This window comes from Benincasa hispida, chromosome 11 (genome assembly GCF_009727055.1).
Source record: "Benincasa hispida cultivar B227 chromosome 11, ASM972705v1, whole genome shotgun sequence".
NCBI lineage: Eukaryota > Viridiplantae > Streptophyta > Magnoliopsida > Cucurbitales > Cucurbitaceae > Benincasa > Benincasa hispida.
The window spans coordinates 37,461,425-37,478,348 of record NC_052359.1 but is presented as its reverse complement, the minus strand read 5'-3'; the positions used below and the strand labels follow the sequence as shown (position 1 = coordinate 37,478,348).

Here is a 16,924-nt window from a genome sequence, read left to right as displayed (position 1 = left end):
TTCAGGGACGATGGGAAAGGATATGGGTTGGATGCTTGCTGACAACATTACAACTTTATAGGAAGAAGAGGACGTTGCCGCGAGAGTGGATGAGGAAGGGTTTTGGTGGTCATTCTGATAAAAGGCAGAAAATGGGGTTGAAATGTGAGTACAGTGAAAAAGAAATAAGAGATGGTGAACTTAACAATTGTCAAATAGAAGCTTCGCCAAAAATCGCAAGGGTTTGGTTCTTTGAAAACATAAGAAATGTAGGGGAATGTTGGGCTTAAATGGCATCTTTTCAGTGATCCTAACGGTATGATTTTTTACGCTTAAGGTACTCTCTCCTACGATGAGTTATGCTGGGATGCGTTGAGTTGAGATTTCAACGCATTCCAAAACTCATCATAACACTCATCGCTTTCTCAACTAATCCCAAATAGATCTAATCTTATAAAGCAATCATTGTTTTTGCACAAAAGTACAAGTAAAGAAATCAATCAATTAGAAGTAAAAGCAAAATAAAAGAAAGCACAAAAGGATACAAAAAAAGGATATGATACGTCTCTGAAAAGATGACAACTATTTTAACGCAGGGACTCTCCAATCAGCATCATTCAGGTTTTTCCAGGTCAATGAAGACTTTTTCTCAATCAAAATTACCTCCACAATATGGTTTGATCCTTTGTCCATTAACCTTGAATTCATTTGACCCATCCTCATGCGTTAGCTCCACCGCTCGATGAGGGTAGATCTCCTTAATAACAAAGGGTCCAGACCAGCGCGATTTTAATTTTCCTGGGAACAAATGGAGATATGAGTTACATAACAGGACCTTTTGGCCAACTTCAAATTTTTTCTTACTAATGCATTGGTCATGAAAATGCTTCATTCAGCCTTTGTAAATTTTAGTGTTTTCATACGCTTGTAATCTCCACTCATTCATCTCGCATAACTGCAACTTCCTTGCTTCTCCTGATGCTTCAATATTAAAGTTGAGCTTCTTGGTGGCCCAGAATGCCTTGCATTCAAGTTCTAAGGGAAAGTGGCAATCCTCATCAAGTAAGAGCGCATATGGGGACATTCCAATTGGCGTTTTATATGTCATTCGGTAAGCCCATAGTGCCTCGTCTAGCTTTTGTGCTCAATCCTTTCGTGTTGAATTAACAATCTTTTCAAATATGAATGTTGTACCCATGAGGTCAATTCCCTATTGGACACCTCAACTTGTCTATTAGTCTGAGGGTGGTAGGCTATTGCAATTTTGTGATGGATGTTGTATTTGATTAGAAGCTTACTGACAATACAGTTGATGAAATGTGTGCCTTCATCGCTTATGATAGGACGCGGTGTGCCAAAGTGAGTGAAAATATTTTTCTGCAGGAAATTTAAGACTGTTGTCACATCGTTTGTAGCACATGAAATTGCTTCGACCCAGTTTGAAATATACTCAACAAATACTAAAACGTAGCTGTGGCCATTGGAAGGCAAAAATGAACCCATGAAGTCAATTCTCCATACATCAAATAATTCAACTTCTAGGATAACATTTAGTGCCATTTCATTTCTTCCAGAAATATTCCCAGTGTGTTGGCAACTATCACACTTCATTATGTAATCTCTGGCATCTTTGAAGAGCGTGGGCCAATAATACCCACTCTTAAGTACTTTTACTACCGTGAACTGATCTCCAAGGTCACTGAACGGTGACTCGTGACATTGATATAGGATGAGTTGAAATGTAGTTTCTAGAACACAGTGCCTGAAATATATGATTTGGGCCTCTTTTATAAAGATGTGGCTCGTCCCAATAGTAAAATTTACATTCATGTATAAGCTTATTCTTTTGTTGCATGGTGTACTCATTTAAAAATTGTTTGCAGACAAGAAAATTTACAATTTCTGCATACCAAGGCAAGAACTCATCAACTTTTAATATCGTTTCATCAGGAAAACATGCGTTCGCTTCTGGCTGAAGGTGATCACATTCAATGTTCTCAAGCCACGATAGGTGAACTACAACTTTATTTTCTGATCCTTTGTGATCAATGATTTCAGTATCAAACACTTATAGCAGTACACCCATCTGATCAAACGAAGCTTCTCGTCCTTCTTAGTCATAAGATACTTAATCGCTGAATGATCTGTATGAATGATCACTTTTGATCCCAATAAGTACGGTTTGAACTTCTCCACAACAAACACTACTGCAAGCAACTCTTTCTTTGTTTTTCGTATAATTCTTCTATGTGTTATTGAAATTTTTGTTTGCATATATGATTGAATGAAGAACTTTTTCTTTGCATTGGGTTAAGGTTGCACCCATCGCATAATCGCTTGCATCACACATCAACTCAAATGGCTTTGACCAGTTCTATGCAATAAAAATAGGCACCGTGGCTAGTGCTTGCTTCAGTGTTTCAAATGTTCTTAGATAGTTATGATCGAATTCAAAAGATCTATTGACTTCCAGTAACAAGTTCAAGGGGCATGTGATTTGAGAGAAATCTTTGACAAACTTACGGTAGAACACGACATGTCCAAGAAAGATTCGAAGTGTTTTCACTTTTGTTGGCGGTGACAGTTTTTCTACAGCTTCAATTTTAGTCTTGTCAACCTCAAATCCCATCTTAGACATCTTGTGGCCAAGCATAATTTCATCTGTCACAATGAAATGATATTTTTCCTAATTTAAAACTAGATTGGTGTCTTCTCATCTTCTCAAAATTTTCTCGAGATTAGCTAGACATACTTCATATATCTTGCCATATATACTAAAAAATCATCCATAAAATTTGAACTAACTTCTCAAGGTAGTCTAAGAAGTTGGCCATCATAAACTCTGAAAAGTGTTCAGGGCGTTGTATAGCCCAAATAGCATGCGCTGGAAAGCGAATGTCCCATATGGGTAAGTGAAGGTTGTCTTTTCTTGATCTTTTGGCACAATCATAATTTGATTATAGCTTGCATAGCTGTCTAGAAAACAAAAAAAGTCACTCCCTGCTAATCGATCCAACATCTGATCAATAAAAGGTAAGGGAAATTGGTCCTTCTTTATTGTTGTGTTGAGCTTCCTGTAGTCCATACATATTCTCCAACTGGTGACCATGCGTGTTGGAATGAGTTCATTATTTTGGTTGGGAACTACAGTTATATCGCCTTTCTTGGGGATGCATTGCATGGGGCTAACCTATTTGCTATCTGAAATAGGAAAAATAACTCCAGCGTCCAACCACTTGATGGTTTCTTTCTTGGAAACTTCCTTTATTGCAAGATCGAGCCTATATTGGTTCAATAGAGCCTTCCTTTCCATCCTTGAGTTGAATTTGTGCATGTAATAGGATGAGCTGATTCCCCTAATATCTGTCAGGATCCACCCTATCTTCTTAATGTATTTCTTTAAAACTTTTAAGAGAGCATCCTTCTTTTCTTCAAAGAGTGTTGCTGAAATAATTACGAGTAAAATATCGTTCTTACCAAGGAATTCATAATTCAGGTGAGTAGGGAGTGCCTTACTCTAAAACTGGAGATTGCTCGAGCGAAGGCTTGATCTTGCCTTATCAACTTTCTAAACCCAAAGGTTCAAAATTCCTTTGAATCTCTTTTATCACATGGCAAGATTCAAGCATTGTGTTCGTCTTTTCCTTTAGCTCCTCCATCGCCTTATTAATTTTAAATTCAAGCTTATAAGGCTAATACTTTTCCAATTTAGCTGCTTGGCATGTGTTGACCTCATCAGAATATTTAATTGCCTTAAGAATGTTAAACTTCATCTTTTGGCCACTGACTTGCATGGTTGTCTCGCCTTTGTACGCATCAATTTGGGTTCTTCCTATGGATAAGAAAGGTCTTTCCAAAATAATGGGTACATCTTTGTCAGCTTCATAATCCAGTATAATGACATCGGATGGCAAGACAAATTTATCCACCTTCACGAGAACATTCTCCAATTTTCCTTCTGGGTGTACCAGCGAACGATCTGCTAATTGTAAAGTAACTTTTGTTGGTGCAAGTTCTTCTATTCCCAGTCGCTTTAACATTGATAATTGCATGAGATTGATGCTAGCTCCAAGATCGCATGGGGCTTGCCCTATGTAAACTCCTCTAATTGGACAAGGAATAGTGAAGCTTCTTGGATCTTGCATTTTTGGATGAATACTTTCTTGTATAATGGTGTTGCATTTTTGCGTTAGTGCAATAGTCTCATAATTCCCCATCATTCTTTTCTTTGAGATGATATCTTTTAATAATTTAGCATAAGATGGCATTTACTCCAATGCTTTGATGAGTGGGATGCTAATATGTAGCTACTTTAACACTCCAAGAAAGCAGTGAAATTTTCCTTTATCATTCTTCCTCTTTAACCATTACAGATAAGGAGGGAGTTGTACTTCATTTTGATGCCTTAGAAGTTGAAGCTATCATAGATAAATCTCTACATTCCTCTTGATTATTGTATAATGGTATTTAAATTTCCTACGTTGGTTGTTTATCAGTCTTTTCATCAGAAGAGTGTCTTTGCATCTCATTGGTAAGCTTGATTGCCTTTTCTCTTGGATATTCCTTCATTATGTGACCACTTTTCAAAGTCACCACATGACGTTGTTCTTTGCCTGAACTCCCCGCATGGTGAGGAACCTCAGTGTTACTTGGCAGTGTCTTGTGGTCTATTTTTTGGGTCTTTAGTGATCTGTCCAATCTTGTTCAAGGTTTCAAATAGTTGATGCCTGGCTTTGTAGCACCACATCGTTTTTCTAGATATATTTTTTTCAAAAGATTTACTAATGGTGAAGAAGTTAATGGTTGTTGAGATGAGTTGGGCATTTGTGGATGTCGATTCTGCCCTTGATGAAACCTAGGTGGTTCATCTTTAGTTACATTAGGAATGTCGTGGTGGTTGGTGTATACCTACTAATTTCCACCCAATGAAAATTTTGGGTGGTTCTTCCAATTAGGGTTGTAGGTATTTGAATATGGGTTATTCTTGATGAATTAAATGAACTCTAGATTATGCGAGCACCTTTCAAATGTGTGTGCTTCTTTACATACGATACAACTCTTTTTAGCCATCTAAGTGACCACATTCACCTGTCCGTTTCTAACGCCGGTTTGCACTATAGACATTGCTTATAAAAAATTTGTCATCACATTTACCTATGTCTGCAATACTATGATGGCACTATTATCATGTGAATTTTCATTTCTTCCTCTCTCATTTGATCTTGAGCCATAGTCATTATCCTTCTAGTCCTCATGATTCCTTGACATGCGATCAAGGATGTATTTGGCTTCGATATAGGTTTTGTCTAATAATCCTCCTACTACGGCAACATTTGTAGCAGTTTGAGATGCTTCATTCAAGCCATCATAAAAAGATTTCCATTTGTAAACAATCTAGTAGTCTATTGTGAGACAATTTCTCACCAATCGTTTGAACCCTGCCCATGCATCGCTTAGAGTTTCATTCTCCCCTTACTAGAAGTTAGATATTGCCTTTCTTCTCTTTGCATTTTTCGTTGGAGGAAAATATTTCTTCATGAATCTCTCAACTACTTATTCCCATGATGTGATTTTGCTGGGCCCAAGTGAGTAAGCCCACCTCCTAGTGCCCTCACATAGTGAAAATGGAAAAAGGGTTAGCTTGACTTCTTTGAGGGTGATATTTGGGAATACAAACGTGTTGCATATTTTATGAAACTAATCAAGTGAGTGTGAGGGTCTTCATCTAGTCTCCCACCAAATTGTCTGACTATCTGAATCATCTGAAGTATGACTGGTTTCATTACAAATCTAGAACCATCCAAAGTTGGACGTATAATCCCAGGTGAGAAATCATATAGAATATGCAAAGCATAGTCTCGGATCGATCTATTGCAATCATTGGATAGAAGTATTGGATTGGCAGGAGCAATTGCATTGTTCACATTATTTCTTGCATTTATCACTGCATTTAACAATTCAATTTGCTTCTACTAATCTGCCATCTTTTGAGCCTTGTTTCTTTGCCTTTTCTTCTTATTTGTTCTTTTTCTTCTGTGAAAGATTCTCTCAATCTCTAGGTCGTATACTGGCTCAGGTGTTGATCTCTCGCTCATAAGACGTTTGTACCGTTCACAAATTAAGGTACAATACGCCAAAGATTGAAACCTACGAAAAACAGAACAATAATCTTACCGTAACTTAGTTACCGTAATCCCCAGGAATGGCGCCAAAAACTTAATGTGTTTTACTATGTGATGAAAGTAATGAACTGAGTGCTATGTAATGCCTTTAGAAACACACTGTTTTATCTAATTAGACCCAAGTATAAATCTAAGTAAAATCCTCGTAAGTCCAGGGATTGCGTTCTATTGATGCGATGACAATGATTGTTTTGATCTAGACGCGAATTGTTAGTAAATATGCGATGAGTTGATGTTCCTATTCTACTGCTAATGCAAATAAATGATGGTGGATGCGATGGGAGTCACAATCGTAAGTAAAACAACTTATGTGTAGAGATATAGATTTCCAATGAATAAAATAAGGTTGAGAGAAATATTCATTAACAATTCCTAACTAAATGCATAAATCGTGCATTCAAGCGAATTACTCAAAAGTCATAACCTACATTTCTCAATGTATTTAGCTACATTTCTCAATGTCCTATTTCTAGGATGCATGCAATGAGTCTTTGATGCAAAAGATGCCTCTTTATTTCTAAAGATATTCTCTTTTTGCTTTATGAGGTCTAAATTCTTTGCTTTTTCTAAACATAGATTCATTCTATTATAACAATCTTTCAATTTATTCAAACAGTTTATAAAGCTTAAGTAAACCAAGATAAACACATGATTAAACTTAACTTAATTCATGTTAGCTGCAATGTTTCTCAACCCATAAAGAAAATTAGTTGCTCATGGTTGAAGAAGAAGAGATGGATGGACAATAGACTATGGATGCATTCATAATGATAAAAGGAGTTGTAATGACCCGACCCCTAAGGACTTAAGTTAGGTCATTACTAAATACATGCATGCATGGAACTTAAAATGACACTCTGATATGGTGAAATAAATGCTAATTAAATAAGGTAAGTTCAAAAGGCTTTTATTAAATTCAAATATTAAAAACAACAGTAAGATACCCATAAATCATAAATGATAATAAATAAATCTAAAAATGATTCTTAAATCTCATGAGCGGAATCATAAAACTAGTCCCAGTGGCTCGATCACGAATTCCGTTTGTCCATCGCTGGTGCATACCTACCTTTACCTGAAACAACAACATGAAAAAGAATGAGTATAAAATACTCAGTAAGTAACCCCACTACTGGGGTTAGGCTAGGCATCTATGTTCTCTAGATGTCTACCTCTGGTGGAATATATAAACTGTCCTAGTCCTCAGGGGACACATACATACATGACAAACTGAGTTCTATCCTACTGTAACTAAATATGCTCACTACCTCTAATGAATCCTGAAGGAAACACAAATTGGTGAATCCCAAAGGAAACACAAACTGGTGAATCCTGAAGGAAACATAAACTGGTGAATCCTGAAGAAAACCAAACTGGTGAATCCCAAAAGAAACACAAATTAGTGAATCTCGAAGGAAACACAAATCTAGTGGCCATTCTAACTAATTAGTAAAATCACTAGCATAGGCTCGACACCATAATTATCACAATAACTCTATGACATACATATATGCTTCAACACCATGGCTCTACAAGAAATACACATGCCTCAATATCACAGATCACATATAACCTCATGGAATCAAATATCATCTCATGCTAGCATTCAAGTATCCATGTGCATAAATACATCTTTCATATCCCCAAACAAAAACGTACAGCGGTTATACTAAACTATCAGTTCATCATGTTGTCATTCTACCATAACATCCATCCATCATGCTAGCATACATCCAGTGACTGGCCCGTGGGCAGTTCCAGTAGTAAGATTACTTACCTTGAGTCGATACTCCACAGATAAAAAATTAGAGCACCAAACTATAACGACAATCCAAAATAGCGGCCCTCACAACAAAATAACTCTCAAATTTCAATTGAAGCCACAATTGTAAGACTTCAGGTCCAAATCCAAACTATCAAGGACTTACTCAAAGAATGAAAATCACTTCCACCTTCCACGATGGTTCCTCCTTTGACTTCCGAACTCCTTGACAACTTAAGCTTGAAACAAAATCCAGCAAAGGTGAGTCATAACACTGAAACACAATATTAATGGCCAAGAGAACGAAACAAACCGACACAACCTTACCCCAACAGATCTGACGAAGGCCAAGACGAACCCGACACGACAGAACGACGACAGCTGGTAGCGAAGCGATTGGGGTGGCGGACGCGGGGCTGGAGTGGCGCTGCAACTTGAAGCGATGCTCGTAGTGTCGGACGGCTACTAGCGATGCGGTTAAATCCTCAGATCTGACATGAACGACCTTGGGGAGACGCGACGATGGATGAGGACAAGCGGCACACTACTTCAGATGGACGCGTGGCTGGGTTTAAGACGTCAATCGGGAGGCGGCGCGACTTTACCGGTTGGTGAGATCTGGCATGAGCGAAGAGGCGAGGTTTGTCGAGAGAGAGATGCGAGAGGTGGAGGGTGTTTGGCATGTGGCGGGGTTCGTGGTTGGTGGCTGCTAGGGCACGTGAACAGCAAGGGTAAAATGGGGAGTCTGCGTGAGGAAGAAGAGGGAAGGGGAGAGAAGAGGGGGGGGATGGGAGGGGGGAGGGGAGAAAAGAAAAGAAAATAAAATAAAATAAAATAATAAATGTATTTTATTTTATTTTATTTTTTTTTCTTAATCCACATAAATTCTTTAAACTGCATTCCTTTCAAAAAGAATTAACTCCTGCCATTCAATTCCAACATAAATAATTTTCAATGTCAATAATTAAATTCCCGCAATTACACTTAAGGTCTAAAATTTCAAAAATGTCCTCAATTAATAAAATTTACTGAAATTACATTAATACTAAAAAAAATAAGGGGTGTTACAGGAGTTTTTCAATATTTTACACAATATAAACAACAATGATAGTAGAGAATTGTCAGCATACTCGAGTATGTCTAGTGGGAATGGTTGACATGTGAACATGGGGATAGGATAAAATGGGTAGAGGGTTGAGTGTGATTTTCCTGGTTTTACTAGAAGTTATATGGGTTTAACCTTTGGTTTCATTGAGAAGATTTATTATGTTATTTTCCTAGATTTACTGGAACTTAATGTGAATGTAATCTCTGTTTTAATTAAAAAGATTTAATGAGCTAACTTCGGATTTCACTAGAATTTCAGTGTAAGTTTATTATTTGGTTTAACTGAGAAGGTTTATGTTCAAGTTCTTTTCTAATGTACGTACGTTTGTAAGAGTTTTTAATGTATGATTGGGCTAAACATGTTTGAAAGATTTAGTTTATGATCGGGATATCTAATAAGATCTTATTTTACATAAATAATTTCTAAAGGAATTTCCAAAGTAAAAGCTATATTCATATGAAATACACCACTCACTGGGCTCCTCAACTCATGCTTTCCAATGTTTTGTTTCCCTACTTCCTAGGTACTAGGAGAGTTTCAGGGTTTCAGGGTTGTTTGTTTGCAAAGTGTTAGACAACCACCATCTTAGATCATTTAATAGGTCAAGTATTTAAGAGTTTTGAAGTTATAAAGTTAGCACGTATTCATTAACCTCAGTAGAGGTGATGTCAGGGTCTTGGTTATGAAATAAACTTGCATTCGAAAATGTTGAGTTGTCTATGTGTAATCAAACTTGTTGCCTTTATATGCTCAAGTTGTATGCATATGTTCGATTGTGTTTACGTTTAAGCAAAAAAGGTCAGTTGGATGGTTAATGTCACAAGTGTTGGGGTTGATGCCCTAGATCTTGTAGAGTCCTATAGTTTGTAATTATATTGTACAAACATTTTTGTAATAAAATATTTGATTTTTTTATTTCAAAATTAGTTGCATTAATCAAAAACCAATAAACTAATATCCAGGTTTATCTTGTAGCTTAAACATGTATGTAGAGACATACGGGTGGATCATGTTTAAGTAATAACCTAAATGGTCTGTCGTAGATGGATAAGGCTGGATACCTTATCCTAGTGACACTACGAGTATGACCCGCTTTGTAGGTGTTACAATTGTTGTAAAATGCTACAAATGGTCCAATCCTGATCATTCATGTGGAGACATGTGAGCTGGGATATTCTATACACAAGAGTTTGTATAAGATTGGACCATGAAATGTTTAGTCCCATTATATAACGTCGTTCATAATAGAGACTTGAATCCTGAGTAAGTTGTGAACTCCTGCCTATGAGGGCGGACCTTTGATTTGTATGGGTGAGAGTGGCCAGATCGCTGACTCAACAAGCCTACCATTTTAGGGATTAGTCTGATTGAGGAGCTGGGAACACAACTATACAAAAAGGAATTCACTCTTTCCCTAATATTAGGGCAAGTAGATAAATTGCTCCCTAAAGGGCTGATCTTGGGGCTTGAACAATATGGTGCCATACTCTCTCCTGGCCCGAGAGGGATATGATCATATTTGGACTATGATTTATTGTTCATTAGAGGGATCAATGGCATTTACAAAGTTAGATATAACTATAGAGACAAAACGGTAATTTTGGCCCCACTGTGCTTATGAGTAATTTGTGAAGGGTCATCGTATCGTTGATTGGTTATATCCAATGGATACAAAAATATATCTATAGTACGAAGTGTGCAGTTGTCGGTCTTTAGTGGAGTGCCTGATAGTTAACGGATGGTGAACAATTTAATTAAAAAGTTTAATTAATCATTCATATACCGTTGAAGCTTCAAGCTACAGATCTTTGAGGTTCCCTCGGTAGCTCAACGAGATTTAAATGAGAATAAGTTTTTGGATTTATTTGAATTGTTCAAATTATTTGATGGAATTAATCATATATGATATAATTAATTAATTATTTAATTATATATGATATTGTTATTATAATGTATTTGATACATTGTATTATTTGTGAGAGAAAATAAATATATGAATATGATTCAAATATTAATTATATGAATTGGATTCATATAATTAAATTTAATGTAAATGTAATTTATATTAAAAGTCATTAGTGAGAGAAAATTGAAATTATAGGCTATATTGCATTTGATACAATATAAAAAATATAGGTTATATGTTATATGTGTATTATATATATATGGTATATTAATTAATTAATTGATTTTTTTAGAAATTAATTATTTTTTATTTTTGGGAGGGAATTAACTTCCCTTACCTTTTTTTCTCTCCACCTACGTAAGTGAACAGTTGCTGGAGAGACAAGTTTTCTTTTTTATCCTGCAAAATAGAAAAGAGATGAGATACAGAATAGTTCTGTGTTTTTTTAGAAATCTACAAATCTTTTTTCTTTGCTCTTCCTCTCATTTTTCTCCCATTCCCTCTCAATCCAATTTCACTAGAGTCCACACCTCCTAGATTCTCACCAGAGAATATGGAGGTTCCCGAGTTGTGGTGTCCATTTGGCCCATTTGGATTTCACAGTACATGATTTGCACAGAGAAAGGATTTTACAGGAAGAAGGTCTTCAAAGGTAAAGGTTTCTGAAACCCTAATTTTTTCTTTTATATGCGTACTGTATTTTTCTATAAATGCACAATTTTTCTTTTATTGTTTGTAAAATTTCAATTCTGTGAAAATTCGAAAATTGGGACGATCCTGCTTCTGCTCAAGATCCCTTCATTAGGATCCCTTCATTAGGATTCCTTCAATTGGTATCTGAGCATTTCGTTTTTTATCCCAATTCCCATTTTTTTAAATTAATTTTACAGTTTTGGTGGGTTTTGGATATGCATTATGTGATTATTTCATGTGATGAGTTTTCTGTTGAATGTGATATTACGTTGATGGATTTTTCTAGGATTGGATATAGATTTATGGCTTTTTTTTTTTTTTTTTTGAATTTCACTAGAAGAAATTTGGGCTTTAATGTCGGTTTTAAACCGACAATAAAGGGCTTTAATATCGGTTGGCAACCGACATTAAAGATAGTGTTATTAAAGCCCTTTAATGTCGGTTTTAAACCGACATTAAAGGGCTTCAATAACACCAATAACACAACCTTCAATGTCGGTTGCAACCGACATTAAAGGTCTTTAGTGATTAAAGCTTGTCGGTTGCAACCGACATTAAAGCCTTTTTTTTTTTTTTAGATTTTTAACCGACATTGAAGCCCGAATCTATCCGTTTTATCAATTATTGTCCATTTTTTAAAGTTTCCTTGCCAAATCCATTTTTTCGGTAAAAAAAGTATAACATGACACATCATCATCGAACATTATGGCTATGACATTATTCATGTATGGATTGTAAATCTATTACATTTAATCCACAAATTCTGCTATAGAATTATATTTAAAAGGTGTACAATAATTCAAGCCTTGAAAACATAAATTACAAGTAATACAAAGATTATGATTTTACAAGGGCAACAGAATCTTCCATGTAAGGGCAACACAATTTTATTTGTCTATAAATTTGGGAGGGTTTGAGAGATTAAGAGATGTAATATACGGTGTTGAGATGGACTTCATTATCAGGATTCTTCTTCTTCAGCTCATCCAACAACTACAGAAGAATTGGAAAGATTTAGAATCTAACTTCAACTTAACAAGTAATGTGCCTGAGATTAAGAATTTAACCTCAAGCAGACTCTGATCCAAGGAGAAAAATTAATATTATAACCATAACCACATTTATATAATCATATGAAAGGCCAAATGTTAATGAAACTTCAATCTGTCATGCACATTGAAACGTGCTACAATGTGATCAGAATACAGAAAACAGAAGTGCCAACTCATATGTAACAGTAACACAATCAAGATAACAAGCTTCTGTCAGATTGCAAAAGTAATCTCCATTCAATAAAATGAATGCATAATCTAATTATATGAAACAGGTTTAGCCAAGTAAATATACCTTATCCGGTGTCATGCCAAGCTCTCTCTTGAACACTTCATACACTTGATTGTACGGGGATACTAGGCATAAAACTAACCTACAAGAACATAAGGACTAGTTTTCAGTATGAAATCCAAAGCAACAGAAGTTTCTGGATCAATATTAAACTGCATACCTTGAAACAAGAGGAAAATAATGGTGTCGAAGACTATCAATTTCCCAAAGTGAACTTCCTGTACCAATAATTCTTGTTAACAAGGATCAATCACCAAATATTAAGCCACCATACAATAAACATAAAGCGGCCACCAGTAGGATTAACTCAAAAAGGCATGATTCAAATTGAGCACACATGGACTATTATGGAACAAACAACCACGACACATAGCTAACTGTATTTTCAGCCATGAAATTTATGTGCGAGAGCGAGAGTGGAGGTATGAGCGAGAGTGAGAGTAGCGAGAGTGGAGGTATGAGCGAGAGCGAGAGCGAGAGCGAGAGGGGAGGGATTTGACCTTTATGAGCGAGAGCGAGAGGGATTTGGGCGAGAGGGGAGGGATTGGGCGGAGATATATATCTAAATATATAAATAATATTTATGAAAACAAGAGAAGTTGATGCACAGGTTATAGAATCTATCTATAAAAATTAGATTAAAAACAATGCTACCTTCAATCATAACCAATATATTATGATTTCTTTCTTCTGAGGGAGCATTAGCTCGACATCAGATTTCATTCTCCGAAGTAGAAATGGTCTCAGTATTCCATGTAGTTTTGCTACCATCTGTAGGATTGGAATATCTGAATATGGCACACTTATGTAACAAATGGTGCTGGAAAAAAATGTCAAAAGAATTACCAACCTGGGCCTTTCTGTTCTCTTATGTTTCTTCTTTTTCTTCAACTTGACACTTTCTAGAGAGACATGAACTAACAATGAATCAAACATCAATAAAGTCTTTCTCCAAATCTCTAATGCTCTAGTATCCCTCTTTCCTCTAAGAAGTACAGATGAATGACGAAACAAAAAATGTATCACATTACCAAAACTCTTAGAACTTTGTGGTTTTTTTAGTTGGTTTATATTTAGAAACACTAAAATGTAGCCAAATAGCATTACCTCAGAAACAGATTCAAATCCTTCATATTCAAATCCTTCATTACGGTTGGTGACAATCTGCAAGGAAAAAGCTCAAACCTAGATTAAAATTGACACGAAAAAGATCTAAAAAAGGGGAAATGAAATTGCAAATTGAATTACCTCAGAAACAGATTCAAATCCTTCATATCTCTACCGATCTCTCTGTTGTTTCTTCAATTTATTTTTTCAATCATCGTTGGAATCTTCTCAAAGCATCGACAATGACTCTCGCTACATGTTTATCAATGACATTGGGAGTACGAAAAGATGTAAAATTGATTTCAAATCGGTACTACATGGACCGACATTACCGACCTATCTACGGGTTCTGCCATTTCTCGTTGGTTCCACATATCTCTTACTTCTCTACCTCAAAAACAGATTCATCGAGTAGGTGTTTGAGGGAGTGATGATCTAAGAGATTGGCTTTTTTGGCATTTTTGGTCGCCATTTTTGATAGCTTTCAGTTTCAGTCCTTTTCGCCGTCTACGAAGGTTTTTCTGAAATCTGAGAGAGAAAGAAGAGAAACAAAATGTAACCTAATATCATTTTCGTAAGAAACAAAAATGGGGGGGGGGGGGAGAGGTGGCTGATGGGGAATGGGTTTTTTTTTTTTTTTTTAAGGAAAAAAAAGAAAACCGGGTCTTATTAAATGTATACCTACAATGTCAGTTTAAAACCGACGTTAAAGATCCATTTTAAAAAAAAAACAAAACCGACATTATTCATCCGATTTCACTTTTTCCAATCGACATTAAAGCCCAAAATTCTTGTAGTATGTTTTGGGGCATATTTTACTATTATTGAGTTTATATTCAATTGTTAAGTCATTCATGGGTTCCCCATTTGTTTTCTAGAGAATTCGATGAGAAGTTTGATGTTTTCTAAGAAGATCGAAGCAGCACAGTTGGCGACTGTGCTACAGCGTCGCAATGTTGTATCCTACCATTGCGACGAATGCAGCAGACGGAAGGAAATTTCTATAGCGTCGCAACATTGTGCGAAACAAAAATTTCACACAGTTTAGCTGCAGTTTGCACGTGGTTCGTGGTCTGCAGTCCAGGTCGATTGAGGGTTCTCCAGTTCAACTGTTTTGAGTTCTTCTAGACCTGTTCCTGGTCCGGTTCGAGTAGTTCAAGACCCGATGCACTTGTTTCGAATTGGTTGAATATGTTTTATGTAATAGTTAGGCTTTAAATTTTATTTAGACGTCCAATCCTGGTCCACCAACTGTTGTTTTAATATAAATATGATGTATTTGTATGTATATATACATGAAAATGAACAACCTACGGTGGGTTTTATTCTATATTGCATACAATATTGTATTTCATATAGAATTAAAATCCACCATAGGTTATTCATTTAATTTCATGCATCATCTATATTATAAGTGTTATAATATATGTTTATGCATAATTTAAATTATATAGCATGCTAATGCATTATATATTATATATGTTATAATATATGCATGCATGCATTAATAGCATATTCATGAATCATTTATATTATAATTGTTATAATATATGGTTCAATGCATGTATTGTAGTATGCTATTGAATGTTTCATTACTTTATGTTAGTAGTGAAATGAAATTGCATGAAGCGTGACACTACTTTATGTTAAATTATAAATGTTATATTTTACTAAAGTATGTCAAAGCATGCGATGTATGGTTTTAATTGTTTCATTTCTTTATAATCGTTATAATTAAATGAAATTAGAATTAAAATCAATAATTTAGAGTTGTATGCAAACCTTAGGTTATATTCATCTTTTAAATTCATCTTTTAAAATTGTTTTAAATATGATTGAGATAGACCTAAGGTCACGTTTCTAATGAGATTAGAGATCTAAGTTTACTCTTTTAATTGGTTTTAATAGGATTAAATTGATTTATAATAAAAGATTAACAATGTAACAAATGTATCTATAAGTGACTTTTGTCTAAGGCGAGTTTTGTCTAGGCTGGGGTATTTAAGTTCACGGAAATGTAATATCCCTACCTGTGAACTTACTTGGAAAGATGAATTAGATAGATTTGTTACATGCATGCAAGTTTGATTAAAGTTTAATAAAGAGTTTAATAGACTTTGATCAAAATTGTTTAACTATCCAAAGACAAATGTTGTTTTTGGAAAAATTAAACATTCACTTAGTTAAAATCAGTAGCCAGATTTTCCTAAGTTAATTAACCCTAGATAAAACACTCAGTGGGAGAAAAATTGAGTATATGATACTTCATTTTATCATCTTCACGTTTCTTCTTAAAGTTTACATCGTGAGATTCATACTCGGCCTTGAGGCACTATGGGTGTCCCTCTACGGGTGGCATTTGTATGGATCAATATCAAGGTGAATGGAGAGAGTGTTTATAGTAAGTGGAAGTGGGACGTATGACAACATATCCCTCAGTCTCTCTCATTAGTTCAATGTAAAGTTTCATGCATGGCCTCGTGGCACCGTGGGTGTCCCCCTAAAGGATGGCATTTTTGCATGACGTTTTATTCAAACTCTAGAAATGGATAGGGTTGCTTTAGTTTCATGTCTCAATCGGTTTTTTCCTACAATTGGCTCATTGGGGCAGAAGTTTAGGACCTAAAATGAGGGGTTACACTTAAAAGAATTGTTAAGCGAGTTTAACAAATTCTAGACCGAACAATGGTGACTAATAGTTACAAGAATAAGAAGTTGTTCTGTCTATTTGTTGAGAATGTCTCATTTTAGTGACGGGGCACTTGATCATCCTACGATGACCTTTGTCCTGCCTCCCTGAAACATCATTGCAAAATAGATGTCACTCAGGGTACATTAGATTA

At 35.6% G+C, this 16,924-nt stretch overlaps 1 protein-coding gene across 1 annotated transcript; it reads right to left on the bottom strand.

The window, feature by feature from the left end:
- Positions 1-3,671: 3,671 nt before the first annotated feature.
- Positions 3,672-4,196, bottom strand: LOC120090685. The gene has a single exon (XM_039048404.1). The coding sequence runs from the start codon at positions 4,194-4,196 to the stop codon at positions 3,672-3,674; it is 525 nt and encodes a 174-aa protein (XP_038904332.1).
- Positions 4,197-16,924: the final 12,728 nt, after the last annotated feature.

Bases quoted from the DNA above. Each gene is read 5' to 3' on its own strand.
- LOC120090685 (XM_039048404.1), bottom strand. From the start codon at position 4,196: ATGGGGAATTATGAGACTATTGCACTAACGCAAAAATGCAACACCATT.